Source organism: Odocoileus virginianus, chromosome 30 (genome assembly GCF_023699985.2).
Source record: "Odocoileus virginianus isolate 20LAN1187 ecotype Illinois chromosome 30, Ovbor_1.2, whole genome shotgun sequence".
Classification (NCBI taxonomy): domain Eukaryota; kingdom Metazoa; phylum Chordata; class Mammalia; order Artiodactyla; family Cervidae; genus Odocoileus; species Odocoileus virginianus.
This window is the reverse complement of record NC_069703.1, coordinates 27,621,526-27,641,659: the sequence shown is the minus strand read 5'-3', so window position 1 is coordinate 27,641,659 and position 20,134 is coordinate 27,621,526. Positions and strand designations below refer to the sequence as shown.

The 20,134-nt window shown below is 45.4% G+C and overlaps 1 protein-coding gene across 2 annotated transcripts in view; it reads left to right on the top strand.

Moving 5' to 3' along the window:
• SERPINE2 (serpin family E member 2) overlaps positions 1–20,134 on the top strand; it is a 64,136-nt gene that overhangs the window by 38,301 nt on the left and 5,701 nt on the right. For both annotated transcript variants that reach the window (XM_020877722.2, XM_070458708.1), the window contains exons 3-6: positions 1,000–1,227; positions 6,909–7,106; positions 16,418–16,616; positions 18,626–18,726. In XM_020877722.2, coding sequence (XP_020733381.1) covers positions 1,000–1,227; positions 6,909–7,106; positions 16,418–16,616; positions 18,626–18,726 — 726 coding nt within the window. The remainder of the gene's footprint in view (positions 1–999; positions 1,228–6,908; positions 7,107–16,417; positions 16,617–18,625; positions 18,727–20,134) is intronic.

Here is a 20,134-nt window from a genome sequence, read left to right as displayed (position 1 = left end):
GTGTCCGACTCTTTGTGACCCCCATGGACTGTAGCCTACCAGGCTCCTCTGTCCATGGGATTTTCGAGGCAAGAATACTGGAGTGGGTTGCCATTTCCTTCTCCAGGGGATCTTTCTGGCCCAGGGATTGAACCCGGGTCTCCCACATTGTAGGCAGACGCTTTACCATCTGAGCCGCCAGGGAAGTAAAGCTTATGTCGCCATAAAATGAGTCCCCTTATTTGTGAGCTTCGTATCAAGTAAAAATCGCATTGTTCTTAGATGGTGGCGCATGGCAGTTTTTTGTAGTCTTTCTGATGCTTTCTTGATACCTTTTTTTTTTTTTCTTCTCAAAATAGAGACAAGAAATTGAACTGTTAAATCTTTTTCAGGGAAGGAAATAGAGCTTCAGAAGAGAGGTTAGGGAGAGTTCTTGGGCTGATCCCCCATGGGTATATAACTGACGAGGGTGCCAGTCTCCCTGCTGCCAGGAACATCTTCCAGGAGAGCGAGCTCTCCACAGGAAAGGTGCAGAGAAGCCCAGGGAGATGCCTGTTCTGGGGCAAGATGTACAGTTGATCTCTGGTGTCCGTGTGCTCAGTCATGTCTGATGCTTTGCGATCCATGGATTGACTGTAGCCCGCCAGACCCCTCTGTCCATGGGATTTCCCAGGCAAGAATATTGGAGTGGCTTGCCATTTCCTTCTCCAGGAGATCTTCCCAACTCAGGGATCGAACTTGCATCTCCTGCATTGGCAGGCAGACTCTTTACCACTGAGCCATCTGGGAAGCCTGCAGTTGATCTTGAGGGGTTGTTGACGGTTATATGTCATTTTCCACCCTCCCCTTTTTTCTTAACAGGAGGCCACTGAAAAATCAGATGATTTAGTCTCTTGCTCCGCATACTCATCTTTTTATTATACTGTCCTTATTTTTCATACTATAGACGATATTAAAAAAAGAAGAAGAAAGCCTTGAATTCTACGGAAGCATTGCTGCATTTTTTCTTTTCTGCTTCAGGAGTCGGTAAGATGTTAAAGAAGATCAACAAGGCCATCGTCTCCAAGAAGAATAAAGACATTGTGACGGTGGCCAACGCTGTGTTTGTGAAGAATGACTCTAAGATGGAAGTGCCCTTCGTCACAAGGAACAAGGACGTGTTCCAGTGTGAAGTCCGCAATGCAGACTTCGAGGACCCGGCCTCCGCCTGTGCATCCATCAACGCGTGGGTCAGGAACGAGACACAGGGTGAGTGGCCTCGGGTCCCGGGGACGAGTAGGGTGGTTTTCTGCTTTGTGGACGAAGGCGTGAGTCAGGCTCTAAGACCCTGCCTTGGGTCAGTGAGTCCAGCGGCCCGCCGTGGTGAAAGCCCTGGACCCCACTGACTGCACCGTCCTCTCCCTCTTAGCAGCCCCAAGGCTCAGTCTTTCTTCTTCCTTCCCTTTTCCTGATGTGGGCACAGCTCGTGCCACCCCCCCGGAGACTTGCCTCCCTGTGGCTCAGGGACCAGGGCAGAATACAACTCCGGGGATTCTCTTTTTTCCTCGATGCATCTCATGTCCAGGTCCCTGCCCCCAGGCCCTTGTCTGTTCTGCAGATTTTTTTTGCTCATTTCTTCCTGCTTCTATATTTGCATCATCCTTACCCAGAATGTGCTTCTCAGCCTTTGAGACTTGGGATTGAGCCCTCCCCACACATTCCTGTCTCTCTTTATTGAAATATAGTTGATGTACAGTATTATATAAGGTACGGGTGTACAGTGTAGCGATTCACGGGTTTTAGAGGTTACACTCCATGTACAGTTATTACAGAATATTAGCTATATGCCCCGTGCCGTACAGTACATCCTTGTAGCGTATTGTCTACATAATAGTTTGGACCTCTCGGCACCCTGCCCTTCTGTTGCCTCTCTCCTCCTCTCCCTCCCCTCTCGCCTCTGTCGTTGCAGGAAGTAGGTGTGTCGGTGGGTTGTGGTTGGCATGCGCTTACACGACCCTGCCCTTCATTAGACAGAGCATGTCCACCCTTATGGTCATTTGTGCATGTGCGTCCCTTCCCCCATGAAACTGAAGAAATGTCTAAGATCGGTGTTTTTAGCCTGTTCATTTGTGAAGTGCAGTTTCAGGTGGAAACATTCAGGAGGTAGGATAGGTACAGAACAACAGGGAACATTTAAGGCTAGAAACAGAGATTTGGAAACTGTCTTTTACAAAGTGGGGGGAGTTAAGGTCATCAGAGTGGAAGCAAAAGCGACTCAAAATGGAGAATAAGCCCAAGGAGGAAACTTGGAGAAACTCTGTCTCTTCTGGTCACATCTTTCAAAGCATGGTTCCAGCATCAGAATGGCATGTGTTTAGAATTCTGATCCCTGGAACCCCAGTCTGCTAAGGAGAAGCTCGGAGGCAGGGGCCTCGCCTTCTGCACTAAAGCAAGTTCTCCCCCAGTCTCCCTCCAGACTTGTCAAGGCAAATATTTGCAAACCACATGAGGGGCTAGGAAAGATGCTCTGGAGGGTGGAGGAGAGCCAGGGTGGTGTTGGTAAACCCCTGCCATCCCTTCTTAACAGGACCCTGCACAGTGCAACCTAGGCTCCCTTCCTGAAACCAAGAAATGGTCAGGAGACCAGCGAGTGGGAAGGGATAAGTGTGATTTCTGAGCCTGTAGGACTGAGAACTGAGGCAGGACGCTGATGGCACTCAGATGCCGAGTGGCTTTGTGATGTGACGTCAGATCCAACCTAGTCTTCTGTACTGTGTCCTGGGAGCAGTAAGTCCCTCAGGATGCTGCCCGACAGTTTCAGGCCACTTTGAACACACACTGACTCAATGCATTGCTCACAGCATCTGGGGAAAGGAAAGCAGTAAGGCTAGAAAAGTGCTCTTCTACCATGCAGACCTGACTCCTGCTGTCCAAAAAAGGATTTTCTTACTCTCTTGAAGTGAAATGCATAGCTCCTGCAACCTATGCACACATACATAAATTTTGAAAAATTAATATACTGCCAAGCTGTAATACTAGGAAAAACAGAAGTAGTTTATGGATGTAGTTCAATAGGTAAACCCTTGGGTACAGCCACCCCTGAATATGCAACAGAATCTTAGAATAAGAATTGACGTGGGAATTGACATTCACATTGTGAATTGACAGCCACAAAAGCAGACTGAGTCAGGCCTGCCCTACTGGTGACAGAAAAACCACAGGCTGTGTTTCCATCACTGATGCAGTGTTTTTCTAAAACACTGCAAAAACCCTTTGTAAATTTCCGACCAAAACAAGTACCGGCTCCTCTTGGCTTGCGTGGTCATCACTTTCCTGGCAAATTCAGTGTCCATCAACAGTACGCAAAATATATGGCAGAAACCAACACAATACTGTAAGGCAGTTATCCTCCAATTAAAATAAACTACTAAAGAAAAAAATACTTTGTGTTTACAAGAAAAGTGAGGCTCTGGGTTCAGATGACCTTGAGCAGGTTTCTCAGGAACATGACTGCAGCGGAGCATTGGAAAGTTATGCAGGAAGCAGGACGGTTCATTGTGTGGGGCTGTTTTGAACATTACAAGACAGGTAGCATCTCTGGTCACTGTCCCCTCAGCCAGAAACACTCCTACAGATTTGCAAACGGCCCCACTCAGAGGCACTTGGCTACATGCGAGGTCTCAGAGAGACCCTGGAGATAAATCAGTCCACATGTGGAAGGCCACCACGTGGAGATGACAAATCCTGCCCTGCAGAGGGTGGGGGAGCCTTCCCAGTGTGCCAGGGATATGGTGATGGCTTGCCTGGGACCCCCTTTCTGTGGCCTCTGACCCAACCATGTGGACCCCCTCCCAGTCTCTCGGCCATCCTGCCTCCAATCAGACACCCCCGTGCATCCTGCTTCCTGGAATGCTTTCTCTCTCCAGTAGCCCCTGGCCTGTTGATTTCACACTATCTCATGAATGGCATAGCCCTTACAAGCGTTAAGTGCCTAGTTTGAGTATCAGTTCTGCCACCTACTGGCCGTGTAACATCAGCCTGGTTACTTAACCTCCCTGTACGTCAGCATCCTCCTCTGTAAAATGGGGAGATGATATAATAGCGGATCCGGGACCTTCCCGACGTCCAGTGATGGGACTCAGTGCTTTCACTGCCGAGGGCATGGCTTTGATCCCCGGTCGGGGAACTGAGATCCTGCCAGCCTCGTGGTGCAGCAAAAAAAGAACTGAAGAAAAAAAAGACAGTGGTACCTATTAGAATTCTTATAATAACATTAAGGCTGTTATGGGAATATGAATAATACTCATAAGGCATTTAACAGAGTGGTTGACACTTTGGAAATAATGTTTGGTGAATGTGAGCTATTTTTACAGTTGTGGACTCACGTAATCCTTCCTCAAGGAGCCCACCCATCCCTGATCTCACTGACCAGATTGAATCCCCCTCTTACTTGCCTTCACATCCTTAAGTATCCACACTTTCACTGCAGGATATTTATTACAATTGTATTTCCAAGTCACTTATGTAAGCCTCCACCTCACTCTAATCTATAGCTTTTTGAGGGACAGGGTTTATTTTTGTTTTGGTTTCTTACCTAAAAGAATTCCTGGCACATAGTAGGCAGGCATCAAAGAAATGAATGCATGGATAGATGGATGGGTGAATAGATGAGGGATGCATATTCATGACAATTATTGATGGGAGGTCCCTCCTTGCCTCTAAACCATGCATTTTTTTCTTCTTATTTCTTTGTGTTCCCTTATTCTATCTTAGTTCTACCAGTAGCAGTGTTCTTGTTTAGTTGCTAAGTTGTATCTGACCCTTTTGTAACCCCATGGACTGTAGCCCATCAGCCTACTCTGTCCCTGGGATTTGCTAGGCAAGAATAGTGGAGTGAGTTGCCATTTCCTTCTCCAGGGGAACTCCCAGACCCAGCGATTGAACCTGTGCCTCCTGCATTGGCAGGCAGATTCTTTACCGCTGAGCCAGCCTAAACCTAGTGGCAATAAGAGGCTTTATTTGTCTCAGGAAAAGGGGCAGAAGAGATTGCTTCAGACTCTTGGTGTGCACCAACAGAAGAGCGAACGTAGAATCTTAGGTGTGATTTTTCAATAATGAATGACTGGGTTCTTGCTCTGTGCAGCTCACAGTTTAGTTGATGGAGACAGATGTTACATTTGGCTAGAATAAAATGCTGCAGTGTAATGATAGTGCTGCGCCTTGGGTTTTATGGAAACTCCTTGGAGATGGGAGGAGGGTCAGAGAAGAGAGAAGAAGAGGGGACCATTGAGCTGTGTCTCAAAGGTATGTAGCAGTTGGACTGGATAATGGTCCCAGTGAAGGCAAGACACAGCTATTGGGAATCCAACTCGCTGGAGCACAGAATTCTCACTTCCTTCCCACAGGATCCAGTGTTCACAGAGGTCCCTTGCATTGAAAGAGGGCTATTTATAGCACTTGTGTTCCTGCAGATCCTGCTATAAGGGGGCTTTGGCGCCCCCTGGTGTAAGTAAAGAGCAGTGATGATACTGACTTACTGAGAACCCTGGCGGTCAGGGTATCCATTCCTGTGTGCTCCTTTACCATGACGCACATAAACATCTGTTTATTGTCCATCTGAGTCTTCTTGAGCTTCATTTAAAAGGACTTAAAGCTCTCTGCTGAATTAGATAGTCTTGCTTCTTCAGAAGCTGTTGGTTTTATTCCCACTGTTTAATGTATTGTAACTAGGCATTTATATTAGGTACTTTTTGGATTAAAAGCTACAGTGAACTCATTTTTAAGAGTTTTGGTATTAGTGATCTCTCTTAAACCTGTACACACTCACAGAGACAGATACACACACATACACAGGTGCACACACGACGCACCCACACACAGTTGAATCTTTAAAAGCCAAGCAAGAGGAACCTAAATGAAAATCCAAAGCTTCAGGCAGAGATAGTACTTGAGGGGGATCTTCATGCATTCAAAGGAGCATCCTGAAACCACAACAGCGATATTTGCTGCTTCACTCCTACACAAACAAGCTGGACCATCCCAATGTCTTGTGAAGAGCTCTTCCTTAACAAATAGTTCTTCCCTACAGACAGACCCTGGTTCTTTTTAATCTCTGTAATATGAGCCTAGACGGATCCCTGACCCATCAATATAGATACCGATTTTAGTCCTACTTTCTTTAAGTAGCTTTGTAATAACCAGGGATTCCAAACTAATGCTCCACATTCCTAAAATCTTAAGAGAACTTAAGCGTTTAGCTTTGATAACATTGCATAGGCTGAAGTGTTCCTTTATTTTTAACTGGGATTAAATCAACCTGGGAGTTAAAACAAATCAACATGACAACAGTTTATCTTGTGCCGGCCAAAAGCCCTCACTGGCAGCCATACAGGTCGTTATTATCAAACACAGAAATGAATTAATGAGTATAGTTTATGTGGATAAGTAAAATGTTCTTAAAACAGGGGGCTTATAGGGAATTAGTTATAAAATAATTTTTTCAGTGTTTTTGTCTTGTGCTTTTATCAGATATATTCCTTTGATAATTTTTGATGCTATTATAAGTAGATTTGTTTTATTTTATTTTTTAATTGGTCATTGTGAGTGTACAGAAACAGATACAGATTTTTAAAATGTTGCTCTTATATCCTACAACTTTCAAAGAATTTCTTGATGAAAAGTTTGTTCTAAATAGAGGGTTTCTGAAGTCTTTTCTGGGTTCACTGATTTTTAATTTGTTTTCAGCTTTTAATTTTTAGTGAGGAAAACAATTAGAAGGACAAGAGGATATTGTGAAAGGTCTTTTAAAAATCTTTGAATTTTTAAACTTTAAAAATCTTTGAATCTTAACACTTGTTAGATTTTTTCATTCCCCCTGATCCCTCAGCTGCCTTTTGCGCTGATGGATGGCCGGTCCCAAGTGTCCCTGTGTCTGTTCTCTGCCTGCGCAGGTATGATCGACAATCTGCTGTCCCCAGATCTTCTCAACGGCGCCCTCACCAGACTGGTCCTGGTCAACGCGGTGTATTTTAAGGGTTTGTGGAGATCACGGTTTCTGCCTGAGAACACCAAGAAGCGCACGTTTGTGGCAGCTGACGGGAAATCCTACCAAGTGCCCATGCTGGCCCAGCTGTCTGTGTTCCGCTGCGGTGAGTGCACGCTGGGTGAGGCTGTGTTCTCGAATGTGCCAGCCGAGGAAAGGGCCTCACATGCTGTCAATAAATTCAGGAGCAGTCTGCCTTTTTAGTTTTTAAGGACAGGGGAGGGAAGAGCAGGATTTTTTAAAAGCTCGTGGTAGTCTTGGCATTACTTACAAAGGTTATGTATTAGTATGGACTTTCCTGGTGGCTCAGTGGTAAAGAATCCGCCTGCCACTGCAGGAGACGTGGGTTCAATCCCTGGGTCAGGAAGAACCTCTGGAGAAGGAAATGGCAACCCACTGCAGTATTCTCGCCTGGAAATCCCATGGACAGAGGGGCCTGATGGGCTACAGTCCATGGGGTCGTGAAAGCGTGGGACACCATTTGGTGCCTAAACAGCAGCATGTAATAGTATGTAACACATGCATCAGTTTTAGGTTGAAATTTAAAGATAAAAGGGCAATTTAGGACATAAGAAGTATAAATGGACAGTAAACATGAATGCATTGTCAACTCATCATTAGCAATCTTACATTACCAAATTAAAAATGAAAGTAAAAATTAGATTCCTTTTCCACTGATGAGATTAGCAAAAATTGCAGAGACTGACAAGGCCAGCCCAGTCATGGCTCTGGTGTGGGGCACGTGGATGCCCTTGGGTGCCGTGGGGGTGGGAGGGCTGTGGTCTGACTGACTTTCTAGAAGCTGTGCCCCAACAGTTTCACACCAAGGAATTTATAATCTGAAGATAATCACACACTGGCAACAAGTAGAAGCTATATAGGTACATGTAGTGGAACGCACATGACAATTAGATTTATATAAGTAGAAAGTTATATAATATGTGGTTGATTTCAGAAAACAAGTTACAGAGCAGCAGATGCTGTTTCATCTCGTTTATGTAAAATACTTTCTATATATTCATACAGTCATGTCTTGGAGGATGTTCAGTAAAATGTTAAGTGGTAGTATTTCAAATGATTATTTTTTCCTTGAGTTTGAAAATTTTTTAAATGAGCATATGTCAGTTTTATAGTCAGGGGGGGAAAAATGACCCATTTCTGCCTCATTACCACAGAGAACTAAGGCTGGTGATTATTTTATAAACCTGCTTTCATTGAAATACTCATGGTCCAGTTAAACTTCCTTTTCATTTATAAGTTAACCTTTATGTGGACATGTGGGTCCCAAGCACTCCGTTTGCATATACAGTATATATTAGATCACGCACTTCTCTTCATATCTCTAGCTGCCTAATTCTTTAAATTAAGGAATGACTCATGGGAGGGATGCAATAACCAAAGTCATTTTTCTTCCCCCTTGTCATATATTAAGCTTCCAGGTGGTATTTTGTCACTTACTCAATACATTTTTTTTTTAAAGATAATATGTATTTAAAAGTCCTACAGAAAGGTGTCATTGGAAGAAACTGAGGAGAATAAAAGTCTCTTGGGAATTCCCTGGCGGTCCAGTGGTTAGGTCTTCACACTCTGATGGGTTCAATCCTTGGTCAGAGAACTAAGATCCCACAAGCCACACAGCATGGCCAAAAAAAAAAGAAAAGCAAATAAATAAAATTTTAAAAATAGAAGACTCATTTTGTCTATAAATCACTTTCAGGTTATGTTGCCTATGTCATTGGAACACTAGCATTGCCTCTACCTTCTATCTGAAGAAAAGCTATTTTGTTTTAGATCAGTCTTTGTACATTCTAATAAACCAAATTGGAGAGGGCCTCACTGTATATTTCTATTGCTGAAAAATAACAAATAAGTCAGGAATGATTGAAATGCAAGGCTTCTATAGACATTCCCATGAAGATGAAAATGTTTGTATTTGTAGGAATTTCTTCAACATATAGGGTGTTTGCTGGGAGTTGTATCTCCAGGTGGCTTCTCAATTAATAAGAGTATGTGTGCGCTTTACAGAAAGTGAAACAAATACATTCTTATGGTCCATGGTGTGGAGGGTCTCTTCGCCACCTTCTCTGATTCATGTTCTCGCTCCTCCCCTCCCTTCTGAGCCCCCAGGAGGCCGAATCAGTGGGTTTCCTTGCCCCTGGGCTTCCTGTTGGTTGGCTGATGGGGTGACCCAGCAGGTGGTAGAGTCAGGCATTGGCACCCCAGCGCTCTCCCTGCATCACCGGGGCTGCCTCATCCCTCCACGCAAGCTCCCCCACTGTCAGGACCTGCCCAAGGGCCCTTTGTCTCGGCCACCACCCCCTCCCCTCGGCCCTCCCCGCCTAAGGCTGGTAATGGCGCTTATGTTTGTGACCCAGGGTACCATCCTGTGACTCCTCTGTATTCTGCCCTTGCTTTATAAGTGGTCCCTCCATGAAACTCCACTTTTATTGCCCCAGTTTGGTGTCCTGCCTGTTGGCCGTTGGACCCTAACTCACCTGTACTGAATTCAGAGCAGACCATGAAAGTCCCATTGGTCCCGTTCCCTCCCAAGTCAACACTGCCAGTGGCCGGGGGCCGTCCTTCCTGCCCCATTTTCTGCACCTGGGATTGGAACCCAGGGCCTTCCGTGGACCATGCAGTAGAGTCCAGTGGCTTTGTCTGTTCCCAGGTTTCCCCGTTTGGCTGGCAAGGCAGTTTTCATGGAAAGAGGGGGCCAGTTTGTCTTGTGAAGAAAGCCCAGCAGTCCATGGTGGCTGCAGGCAGGCATTTGTTTTCATGACAGTAGACCACCCAGCAGGTCACCCATTTTCTGCCTGTCTCATCACTGTCTGACCCACATGACCAGCCAGGGCTGGGAGGCAGGCGGTCCTGGCAGCTGGTCACTCACACGGCCTCTGGTGCCCTCTGCCTAGCCTCTCATGGGGTTCAGCCTAGCTGAGCCATCCTTGGTCACTTTGCTGGAACATTGCTGTTGCATTTACCCATTTATCAGCCTTCTTGATTTTTCACCCAATATGTCAAGGTCTCTGAGAGGATTCACTTAGTAAAACCATAAGGGAGAGGATGGAAATAGGAGGGGAAAACCCTTCTGACTTAAGTTACATAAACTGTAAGCACTTTGAGGGCAGAAACTTTTCCATTAAAAAAAAAAAAAGCCTTAAAATTAGTGGAAGTATATTTCACACTCATTGCAAAATCTTCAAACATAACAGTGTATAAGGCAGAAAGAAAATATTCTCCTATAATCCCCTTTCCAGTATAAAAACTCCTATTAAGTGCTTGGTGTATCATTTGAGACCTTTTCTGTGGATATATAAAATATGTCTGTGCAACTTTTTGCATACATGGGATTACACTATAATTTCTATTCTGTAATCTGTTTTACTAGACAATCTCCCTTAGAAAACTTTATGTCACTTCTTTGGATCTACTTGATCCTTTTATCAGCTACATAGCATTCCGCATATCATAGTATCCTCTGAATGGCCATTTACTTTTTTCCTGTAACAACACTAGAATGAGCATTCTTGTACATGAATCTTTAGATGTTTGTGTTGGAACTGCTGGAGATAATTTCCTTGGGATTTCCCTGTTGGTTCAGTGGTTAGGATGCTGCGCTTCCACTGCCAGGGCCCTGGGTCAGGGAGCTAAGATCCCACAAACCATGCAGCATGGCCAAATGAATAAATCAATAAAGGTAATTTCCTTGGATAGGAATTGCTGAGTCAAAGTTTTTAACAGATTTTTTATTTTTATTGCTATGAGTTTAGACTTAAGAGACTCGCTTGTTTTGAAAAAGACCACAGAAGAATCCAGACGTACATGTATATGTATATGTGTGCATGTGTTCTGTGAATATACAGTATGTTTCCAGCTTCCACTCTCCTCTGAGCTTACAGCTCACACCTGTGTGTCCATATTACATCTCTGCTGAGTTGTCTACCAAGTTCTAGTCCCGCAGGTAGACACACTATTGCCCTCACCATCTGGTTCTCCCCGCAGTGTTCCTTCGCCCAACAAATGGCACCAGTACTCAACCCAGCTGGTCAACCACATCTCCTTCTCCATCAACTCTCCCCAGACTCCCTTCCCATTGCAGCCTAATGGTATACTACTATGTACAGTGGATCAACATGTGCTTCTTTTTCTCAAATATATATTTCGATTTCTACTTAAGAATAGCCTCAACAGTTCCTTAAGAACTCTGAAATCCACAAAGTTGCTTGTAGTAGAAGTAATTAGATGGACTTTTGTCTACAAAGCTTTCCTGATACTGAATATTTAAAATATTCTCTCTCCTTTTTTACAGGCTGAGAAGGGTTCTTAACACTTAAGAACCCTGGTTATCTCCTCCATTATAGGCCTTAAAGTAGGAATCAGAGGACTTTACAGGGCTTTCCAGAAAAACCAGACCATCCCCAAAGCACCCCCTACAGAAAGTTCTAAATCATCTCTGTATTTTCAATGTTTGATTCTTTGCCTGTTCATTAAAAGATTTTCTGGATCACCATTCATCTAAGAGGGCTTCTTTAGTGGCTCATCGGTAAAAAATCTGCCTGCAGTGTAGGGAATACAGGAGATGCGGGTTTGATCCCTGGGTTGGAAAGATGCCCTAGAGAAGGAATTGGCAACCTGCTCCAGTATTCTTGCCTGGAGAATCCCGTGGACAGAGGAGCCTGGCGGGCTACAGTCCATGGGGTCACAAAGAGTCAGACACGACCGAGCAACTAACATTTTCACTTTCATTCATCTAAGAGAAAAAACTGAGTTTCCCTCTTTCACCTTTTCCCTTCTCTTTAAATGAATGGGGCTGATCCATTCACATCTCTATATACTCCAGGAATTCTCCTCATTGGAGAACACTCAGTCTGCTTCCCAGATGTTAAAGGATGGAGGGCCTGGGGCAGAAAGAGGTCTGGGATGGCAACAGGCTCCCTGCTTTGACACAAAATCCCCCGATGTCACTTCCTCGCCTGGTTCATTCCACCCAGGAGCTGTGCCCCACTGAAGCAGGTGTGGTTTCTCCCGAGGGATCGATTCTGACACTCAGGAAGTAAAGTACCCATACCCATAGATGAAGGCTTTTTGCTCTGTGCAGCCACTGGGCTGAGCTCCAGGTATGAGTTATCTCATTCAGTTTTCACAACAGCTCTGTAAGGTGGATACTATCACCCCATTTTACAGATAGAGAAACTAAGACTTGAAGTTCAGGAACTTGCCCAAATCCCACAGCTAGTGTGTTGGAGCCAGGGTTTGAATCCAGGTCCTCCGACTCCAGATAATTGTGTCTTTAACCTTTGCCCTCTGTAAAACCATGCTACTTCCATGATTGGGTGGACGGAGAAAAAAGTGTTTTTTTACCTTGGTGGCTCAGACGATAAAGAATCTGCCTGCAGTGCAGGAGACCTGGGTTTGATCCCTGGGTTAGGAAGATCCAAGAAGGGAATGGCTATCCAGTCCAGGGTTATTTCCTGGAGATTTCTGTGAACAAAGGAGCCTGGTGGGCTACAGTCTCTGGGGTCGAAAAGAGTTGGACACGACTGAGCAACTAACACTTTCACTTTCACTTCCACAAGTAAATATACGCGTGGAAGGGGGCTATGTGTGGAGTCATCCTAGGTGACATTTGTCATCTGCTTCTGTGATGAGAAGTGGGGCCGGGGAGAAATGGACCATCGGGCAGATGTGAGCGACTAGATGCAAATCGATTAGCTGTTATTCACCTTACTGATCAGTTAACGATGTGTCCCCTCGAGGCTGGATTCCCTGATAGAAGTAGCAGCTCTCGCCCCACCTGGAACACACTTCAGCTCATAAGTTCATTTTTCACGACCCTGATTCTCACCAGAACAGTAAACACTTCTAGACGTGGTTAATGAACGCCTCCAGGTCCTTATTTCATGCCACGGAGCAGTCCTTTATTAGCAACTTCCCACATTTCACAGTTTCCAGAAGTGAGCTCTACCAGCACCGAACCTAATGTTTTCTTTGAAAATTAAAAGGTTTATTAGGAAGTGGGTTTTTTTTTTCTCTCTCTCTCTCTTTCCCATCATTTTCAGTTTCTGCTGAGACCATTTTATGATGCAAGGGAAAGACACAGCATCGCATCTTGGATTCTCAGGCAGTCTGAGGCAGAAGCTGGGTGAGAGTGAGGTCCATGTGTGTCCTGGGCAGCGCCACGGGCAGAGGCGTATGATGGGAACAGGAAACACCAGGTGACCCTCGAGTTGCTCGCGTGTTTCTTCCTCAAGGAGATCCTGTTGTGTCCTCCTGTAGAGTCATGTATTCTAAGAGCTTCACCATTTTATCATGTTACTGCTGGCTCATGTGGTAAGGAATCTGCCTGGGACCTCCCTCCCAACCCCTATCCGGAGAAAGGGCTTACTGAAGTTCCTTGTCTCAGATGCAGTGATTAGCAAAGGTCATCCCCAAAGAACAGTCAAGTGAAGATCATGAGAGAAACCCACTTTCTCTTTTCTCTTATTCTTAAATGTTTTGTCCTCTGAATGATGGAAGAGGGGACCAGCGCTCACTGGGCACCCACTGTGGCTGGGCCCTGCTGGGAACCTTGTTGTTAGTTGCTAAACAACAAGTTGTTTAGTTGTGTCCAACTCTGCGACCCCATGGACTGTATAGCCCACCAGGCTCCTCTGTCTGTGGGATTTTTCCCAGGCAAGGGTACTGGAGTGAGTTGCCATTTCCCCCTCCAGGGGATCTTCCTGAGCCAGAGATCAGACCCACGTCTCCTGCGCTGGCAGGTGGGTTCTTTACCACTAAGCCACCACGGAAACCCCGCTGAATACCTTGTATGTGGCTTCTCACTTCATCCTCACAATAATCTTGTGGGCTACACACTTTTTAACTTTTTATTGTATATTAGAGTATAGCTGATTAACAATGTTGTGATGGTTTCAGGTGGACAGCGGAGGGACTCAGCCATACATACACATGTATCTGCTCTCCCTCAAGTCCCCCCTCCAGGCTGCCACTTAACATTGGACAGAGTTCCCTGTGCTATTACAGTAGGACTTTGTTGGCTATATGTTTTTTCACACTTTTTATATTCCTGATCTCTCTGTTCTCCAAACCAGTAGGCACACAGAGGTTAAGGAACCTCACCAGCATCACCGAGGTCTTCTTCTAAAGTTGGAAGTGTTCGAGAAAACATTTCAGAATTCCACATGATCCAGAAATCCTGGTTTTCCATTCACATAGTTAACTCTTAGAGCTCTCCCACTGCATGGCTCATGTGAAGGTTTCTTGGGATGCTCAGGCATGCCCTGTGGAAGGCTCTTTTCCTGGGATGCTCGCGGCCCCTCTGGGCCCCACACCCGCACCCTGGGCTTCTCCCCAACACCTGCCGTGATTGCACTTGTGGCTCACTCTGAGGGGCGATCCTCAGTTGCACTGCTTACTTGCTAAATGTTTTGAGTGCTTCACAGGGGATTATTGTTGTTATGTACTCACTAAGTCCTGTCCAACCCTCTGTGACCCCACGGACTGTAGCCCACCAGGCTCCTCTGTCCATGCGGTTCTCCAGGCGAGGATACTAGAGTGGGCAGCCCTTTCATTCTCCAGAGTCTTCCAGACCCAGGAATTGAACCCAGAAATTGTCTCCTGCATTGGCAGGCGGAATCTTTACCACCAAGCCACTAGGGAAGCCCCTTCTCGTGGGATAAAAGGATTCTAAGATCACATTAATTTGGGAAACCTGGGAATAACTAGTTAAACAGTTTTCTTCGGGACCTCTCAGAGCCTTTCTCAACTGTTGTGTGTTATGAATGTGCAAGAAGAATCTGGTGCTTCCTGGGATGTGAAATTTGTTTTGTCTACCAGGTGGCTTGCAGGCTGTGTGTTCTCTGGACGACTTTGTGAGAAGTGCTGGTTTAAATCATTCTTGGGTCTCTGTTAGTAAGCACGGGTACCATATACTATCAGAAAGCCCTCATGGTAGCTACCAGAATGGATGAAGCGTGAGTAGGGGTCGGGGACCACCTTTGGGTTTAAGTCAATACGGAGCTCTGCTCCACTTCTCAGCCTCGTGTCTCTTCTTGACACGTTAGTTAGCGTCTCTAATTGTAGCCTCCCCAGCTGTAAAATTCTTCCTGGTGACTCAGACAGTAAAGAATCTGCCTGCAATGCAGGAGACCCACGTTCGATCCCTTAGTTGTGAAGATCCCCTGGAGAAGGGAATGGCAGCCCACTCCAGTATTCTTACCTGGAGAATCCCATGGGCAGAGGAGCCTGGCTGGCTACAGTCCACGGGGTTGCAAAGTCAGACACGACTGGTTGCCTAACACTTTCACTTTCACAGCTGTAAAATAGGACTCCTTAAATCTACTTTGTGGGGTGCTGTAGATCCTAAATGTGTTGGTGTGGGCCTGGCACAGAGTGGACCCTACACAGGGGAAGCTGTTTACTACCCACCCCCAACTTTTCTTCACACACACGGAGGCTCCACCAAAAAAAATCATGCTTAGGCAGCTCACATTCACCCCTTCATCCATCTGATAAAGGTCAGCTTCTTACAAAGCACTGTATTCTACATGCCTTGTGATCTGGTTTAATTCTACTTAGATTTAGTGTGGCCAAAGGCATTCTAGACATGTCTAGACTAAAGAATTCTTTACCAGGGAAGGAAGAAATAATTGCCCTTATCTTTGACTTTCTAAGAAAGCTGTTTTTGGAAGCTTTCATAAAAACAGAAAATGAAGGGGGAAAGCAGTGAGTAATGTGTAGACGAACGTGGCTGGGCATTTATTTGTCTTCTAGAGATCTTATAATACAAAAAATGAAATAAAAGGCAAAGTAGTTAGGACCAAACCACCTGACACACTCACCTGAATGTTATCTTGATTTTGAAAATGAACTGTTTCTCATCTTTTAAAAAAATACATATGGGGCCTGAATATCAGTCATCTTCTTACTGTTAAAAGGAGAATGGATGCATGAATGGCCATCCTTACTGTGTGGTATGTGGTGGGGGCTTCCCTGGAGGCTCAGACAGTAAAAAACCCACCTGCCAGTGCAGGAGACGTAAGAGACACAGGGTTGATGCCTTGGGGGGGTGGTGAGGAAGATTCCCTGGAGATGGAAATGGAAACCCACTGCAGTATCCTTGCCTAGGATAATCCCATGGACAGAGGAGCCTGGTGGGCTATAGTCCATGGCATCACAAAGAGTTGGATGTGACTGGGCAACTAACTCACACAATATGTGGTCGGCCCCGAGGATGTGAAAGATTCAAAAGGTGAATAAATATGGGAAATGGGCATATAAAAAATGGAGAACAATAAAAGTATGCGCCCCAAAGTCAACACAATGAAATAAATAAAAGCGACCCTGGCCATCAGCAACCGCTCGTGCCCCTCCTGGAAGTCACCAAGGGTGCCCTGAACCTGCCTCTGATTTCTTTAGGGTCGACAAGCACCCCCAGTGGCTTATGGTACAACTTCATCGAGCTGCCCTATCACGGTGAAAGCATCAGCATGCTGATAGCGCTGCCGACAGAGAGCTCCGTCCCGCTGTCCGCCATCGTCCCTCACATCAGCACCAAGACCATCGACAGCTGGGTGAGCACCATGGTGCCCAAGCGCGTGCAGGTCATCCTGCCCAAGTAAGTAGCCCCGTCCCTAAAAGAGGAAACAGCGGCAGCCCTCGAGCCCTGGGAGTGACTGTGTCCTGTACCGGACAACTGAAGGCTGACGCAACACCAGACCCGCTTTATTGTGCAGAAATTGCATGGTGGGAATACAAAGCTGTGCTTTTGTAGAAATTGGTTTTCAATCCGCATGCAGGATTCTGTGGCAGGATAATGACGATGGGGACAGAGAGAAAACAGCCTGGTCACCAGGCCCTCCACCAGACCACAAGCTGCGGTGCCACTACAAGGGGTTTTCATATAGCTCACTGTTCAAAGGGGGCTTCTCTGGTGGCTCAGTGGTCAAGAATTCGCAGGAGATGCGGGTTTGATCTCTGGGTCGGGAAGACCCCCTGGCATAGGAAATGGCAACCCGCTCCAGTATTTTTGCCTGAGAAATCCCATGGACAGAGGAACCTGGTGGGCTACATCCATGGGGTTGCAAAGAGTTGGATACGATCGAGCACACACACTCATACCTTCCAGTTCTGACAGCTTTTAATTCTCTAGTCACTGAGTTAAGCAATCAGAGGCATATATTCATCATAAGTATTACAATAATCCTCCCAAGAGTTTTTTGTTGTAAAATAAGCCTTCACATAAGGCAGTGCTTGCCGTAAATGAATAGGCTGGTGATGTACATAAATTATCATTGTAATGGTAAATTACCATTATAGCCCATCTGTGATGAGTCTGCTCACTTACCCTTGCTGCTCTCCCACAGGATGTGATAAAATCTGGTAAGCACATCTTCTGATGACAGATTTAATAACTGACATTTACACATATAGCTTTAACGCCAGATAGTCCAAGAATCCAACAAATCCATATCATATGCAAAGGAATGTCATTCCTAATGCTTGCCCCTGTTTTAATGGTAAAATGCTTCCAGAATGCAAACACTTAACTAGCAGGAATGTATCTCCTTCCTTTGACCATCCACAATCCCAATAACGATGGTGGTTCTGTGGTTGGATCCGGGGATAGACTGTAGAATACTGAACACTTGTCAATACCCTGTTACCAAGTCTACTGCTCATCGAGCAAGCAATAAAGAGATGAGTTGCTGGGACTTCCCTGGTGGTCCAGTAGCTAAGACTTCCTGCTCCCAATGCAAGGGGCCTGGGTTCAATCCCCGGTCAGGGAACTAGGTCCCACATTCCACAACTAAAGATCCCACATGCCGCAACAAAGATCAAAGATCAAAGATCCCGAGTGCCGTGGATAAGACCTGGAGCAGCCAAATAAATAAATATTCTAAAAGAAAGGGAAGAGAGAGAGAGAGAGATGAGTTGCTGGGGCAAGGAATAGCGACTTTATTCAGAGAGCCAGCAGACTGTGAAGATGGTGGACCAGTGTCCCAAAGAACCATCTTGCCTGAATTAGAATTCAGGCTTCTTTAATACTGAAAGGGGAGGGAGTAAAGTGGAACATTTCCTGGTTTCCATCAGTCTCCAGAGGGGATGTGTCAATTTCTTCCTCCCTGCAATCATTCACGGGTGGGCCTGGCCTATTTCTTATGAGCTAAACAAAAGTCTCTTAGCTTAATGCTGATTACCTGGGAGGCAGGGTTCCCAGAGATGGGCCAGTAGGTATAATTTAAGCTTAAAGGCAACATCCCTTTAGCAATTAACTTGTAAGAGAATACAGAGATTCTTTCCTATTGCAACCCTGCATCTCCCCATTCAGCATAAGAGAAAGTACTTCTGTAGCTCTTCCTTGGGCTGGAATGGGGAGCCTGTTGCCCACGAGGGTGAGGACCCTCCCTACCTGCTGTTACTGTTCCGTTTTGCCATGTTTATGTTTGAGAGTTGGGTTGTTCTCTGCTTACCTGGTACTTAAATCTTGGAGTTAAAATTTAAGATATGACTGTTCAGAGAATACATTTAAAAACATGTCTGTAAACATTTTTTTCCACTGGCATTGATTATATAATTTTGTATCATTTATAATGATTTTCCCTCTGTTTTCTCCTTTTGTGCTAGGTTCACAGCTGTAGCTCAAACAGATTTGAAGGAGCCGCTGAAAGTCCTCGGCATCACTGATATGTTTGATCCATCAAAGGCGAATTTTGCAAAAATAACAAGTATGTTCAATTTAAAACTTGCTCTTCGACTTGAACAGTATGTTATAAACCAAGTTTCTGATTTGTTCAGAAAGAAAAGGTCAACATTAGGAATGTGTTGCTGTAAAACTCTTCAGGGTTTCATTGGATGCCTCGACAAATGATGCTACTGAGCCGTCATCACTTATATCAACATGAGGCATTTCCTATGTATATTTCATGGGAAACCTATGTGACTGCATGCATTTAAAGAAACATTTCATGTATTGTTTCCATTACCTAAAAATCTGGCTCTTAATTAGATATTAGTCTCTTCTTTTTCCAAAGGCACAATTTTCCCCTGTATTTTCAAATTTTCAAGGTCAAGAATGTTTGCACTCTCAACTGGCTTAACTTCCACCAAACCACTGCAGATGCCAGTATGTGCAAATAGGATTTTGGCATCTCAAGCCCATTAATCTGAAATATAAATTCAAAGGAGCCTGATTAATTGCCTTTGCCAAACCATCTAGGACACAGCTGGTATGATATCCCTTCATTTGCCAGTTACATGTAATTTTTTTCCCCTAGAGTCATATCTCAATGGATGGCCCTTTGTCTTTTTAATTGATAGCACAGCCACCTTCTTCCACAGACAAGGCTTAAACATTATTTGTGCTCCATTTTGTACTTTTCCCCTTGAGTGATAAGAGAATAGTTCAGTACCAACCTCAGTTGCCTGTTAGTGAACACGTGGGTACCTGTCGTGGGGACTGACGCGACTCCCCTGGTAAAACTGCAGCTCCATAGATGTTCTGAGACTCTCATCCCATGTTAACCAAACTGTCTTCCCTTATCCAGCTGCATTAGCATCTCCTTGTCTGAAATTCACGATCATGGGTCTGACTCAGACCTGCTGACTCAGCATCTTCGCCTGAACAAGGTTCCTCATCCCAGTGAAGCCTGGGAAGTTCTGTTTTACCCTGCACTTTCCCCTTCAGGATCCGGCGTCGTAGCTTAAATACTAGATACTTGTGACAGGGTGTTCACAGGTGTTCCGAGGGAGGGGCAGCTGCCAGAAAGTCTCCTGAGACGTTCTGTTTAACCGTGCGCAGGTGATGAGGGCCCTGGAAACGCGTCTCTCATTCACAGTCAGTCACATGAGAGCCGAGCACCAGGGCAGACGATTTAAAAGCAGACGACCCAAAAAGCACTTTTCTCCCTTCGCACCAGACCTGTGTCCCATCAGGGTCAACGATAACTTCTGTTTGCATCCTCCTCAAATGCTGACCCCAGTGGGTGTTGCTGCAATGGTGAGATCTGCTGAGAAGGAAAGGGTGTTCAGTAGAAGGTCCCAGGGGCCTGGCTGCAGTTCTGAGCCGGGCTCCTCCTCGTCGGTCACTACTCTGCCCTGAAGTGAGGGACTTCTGTTAGGAAAAGACGGCTCTTA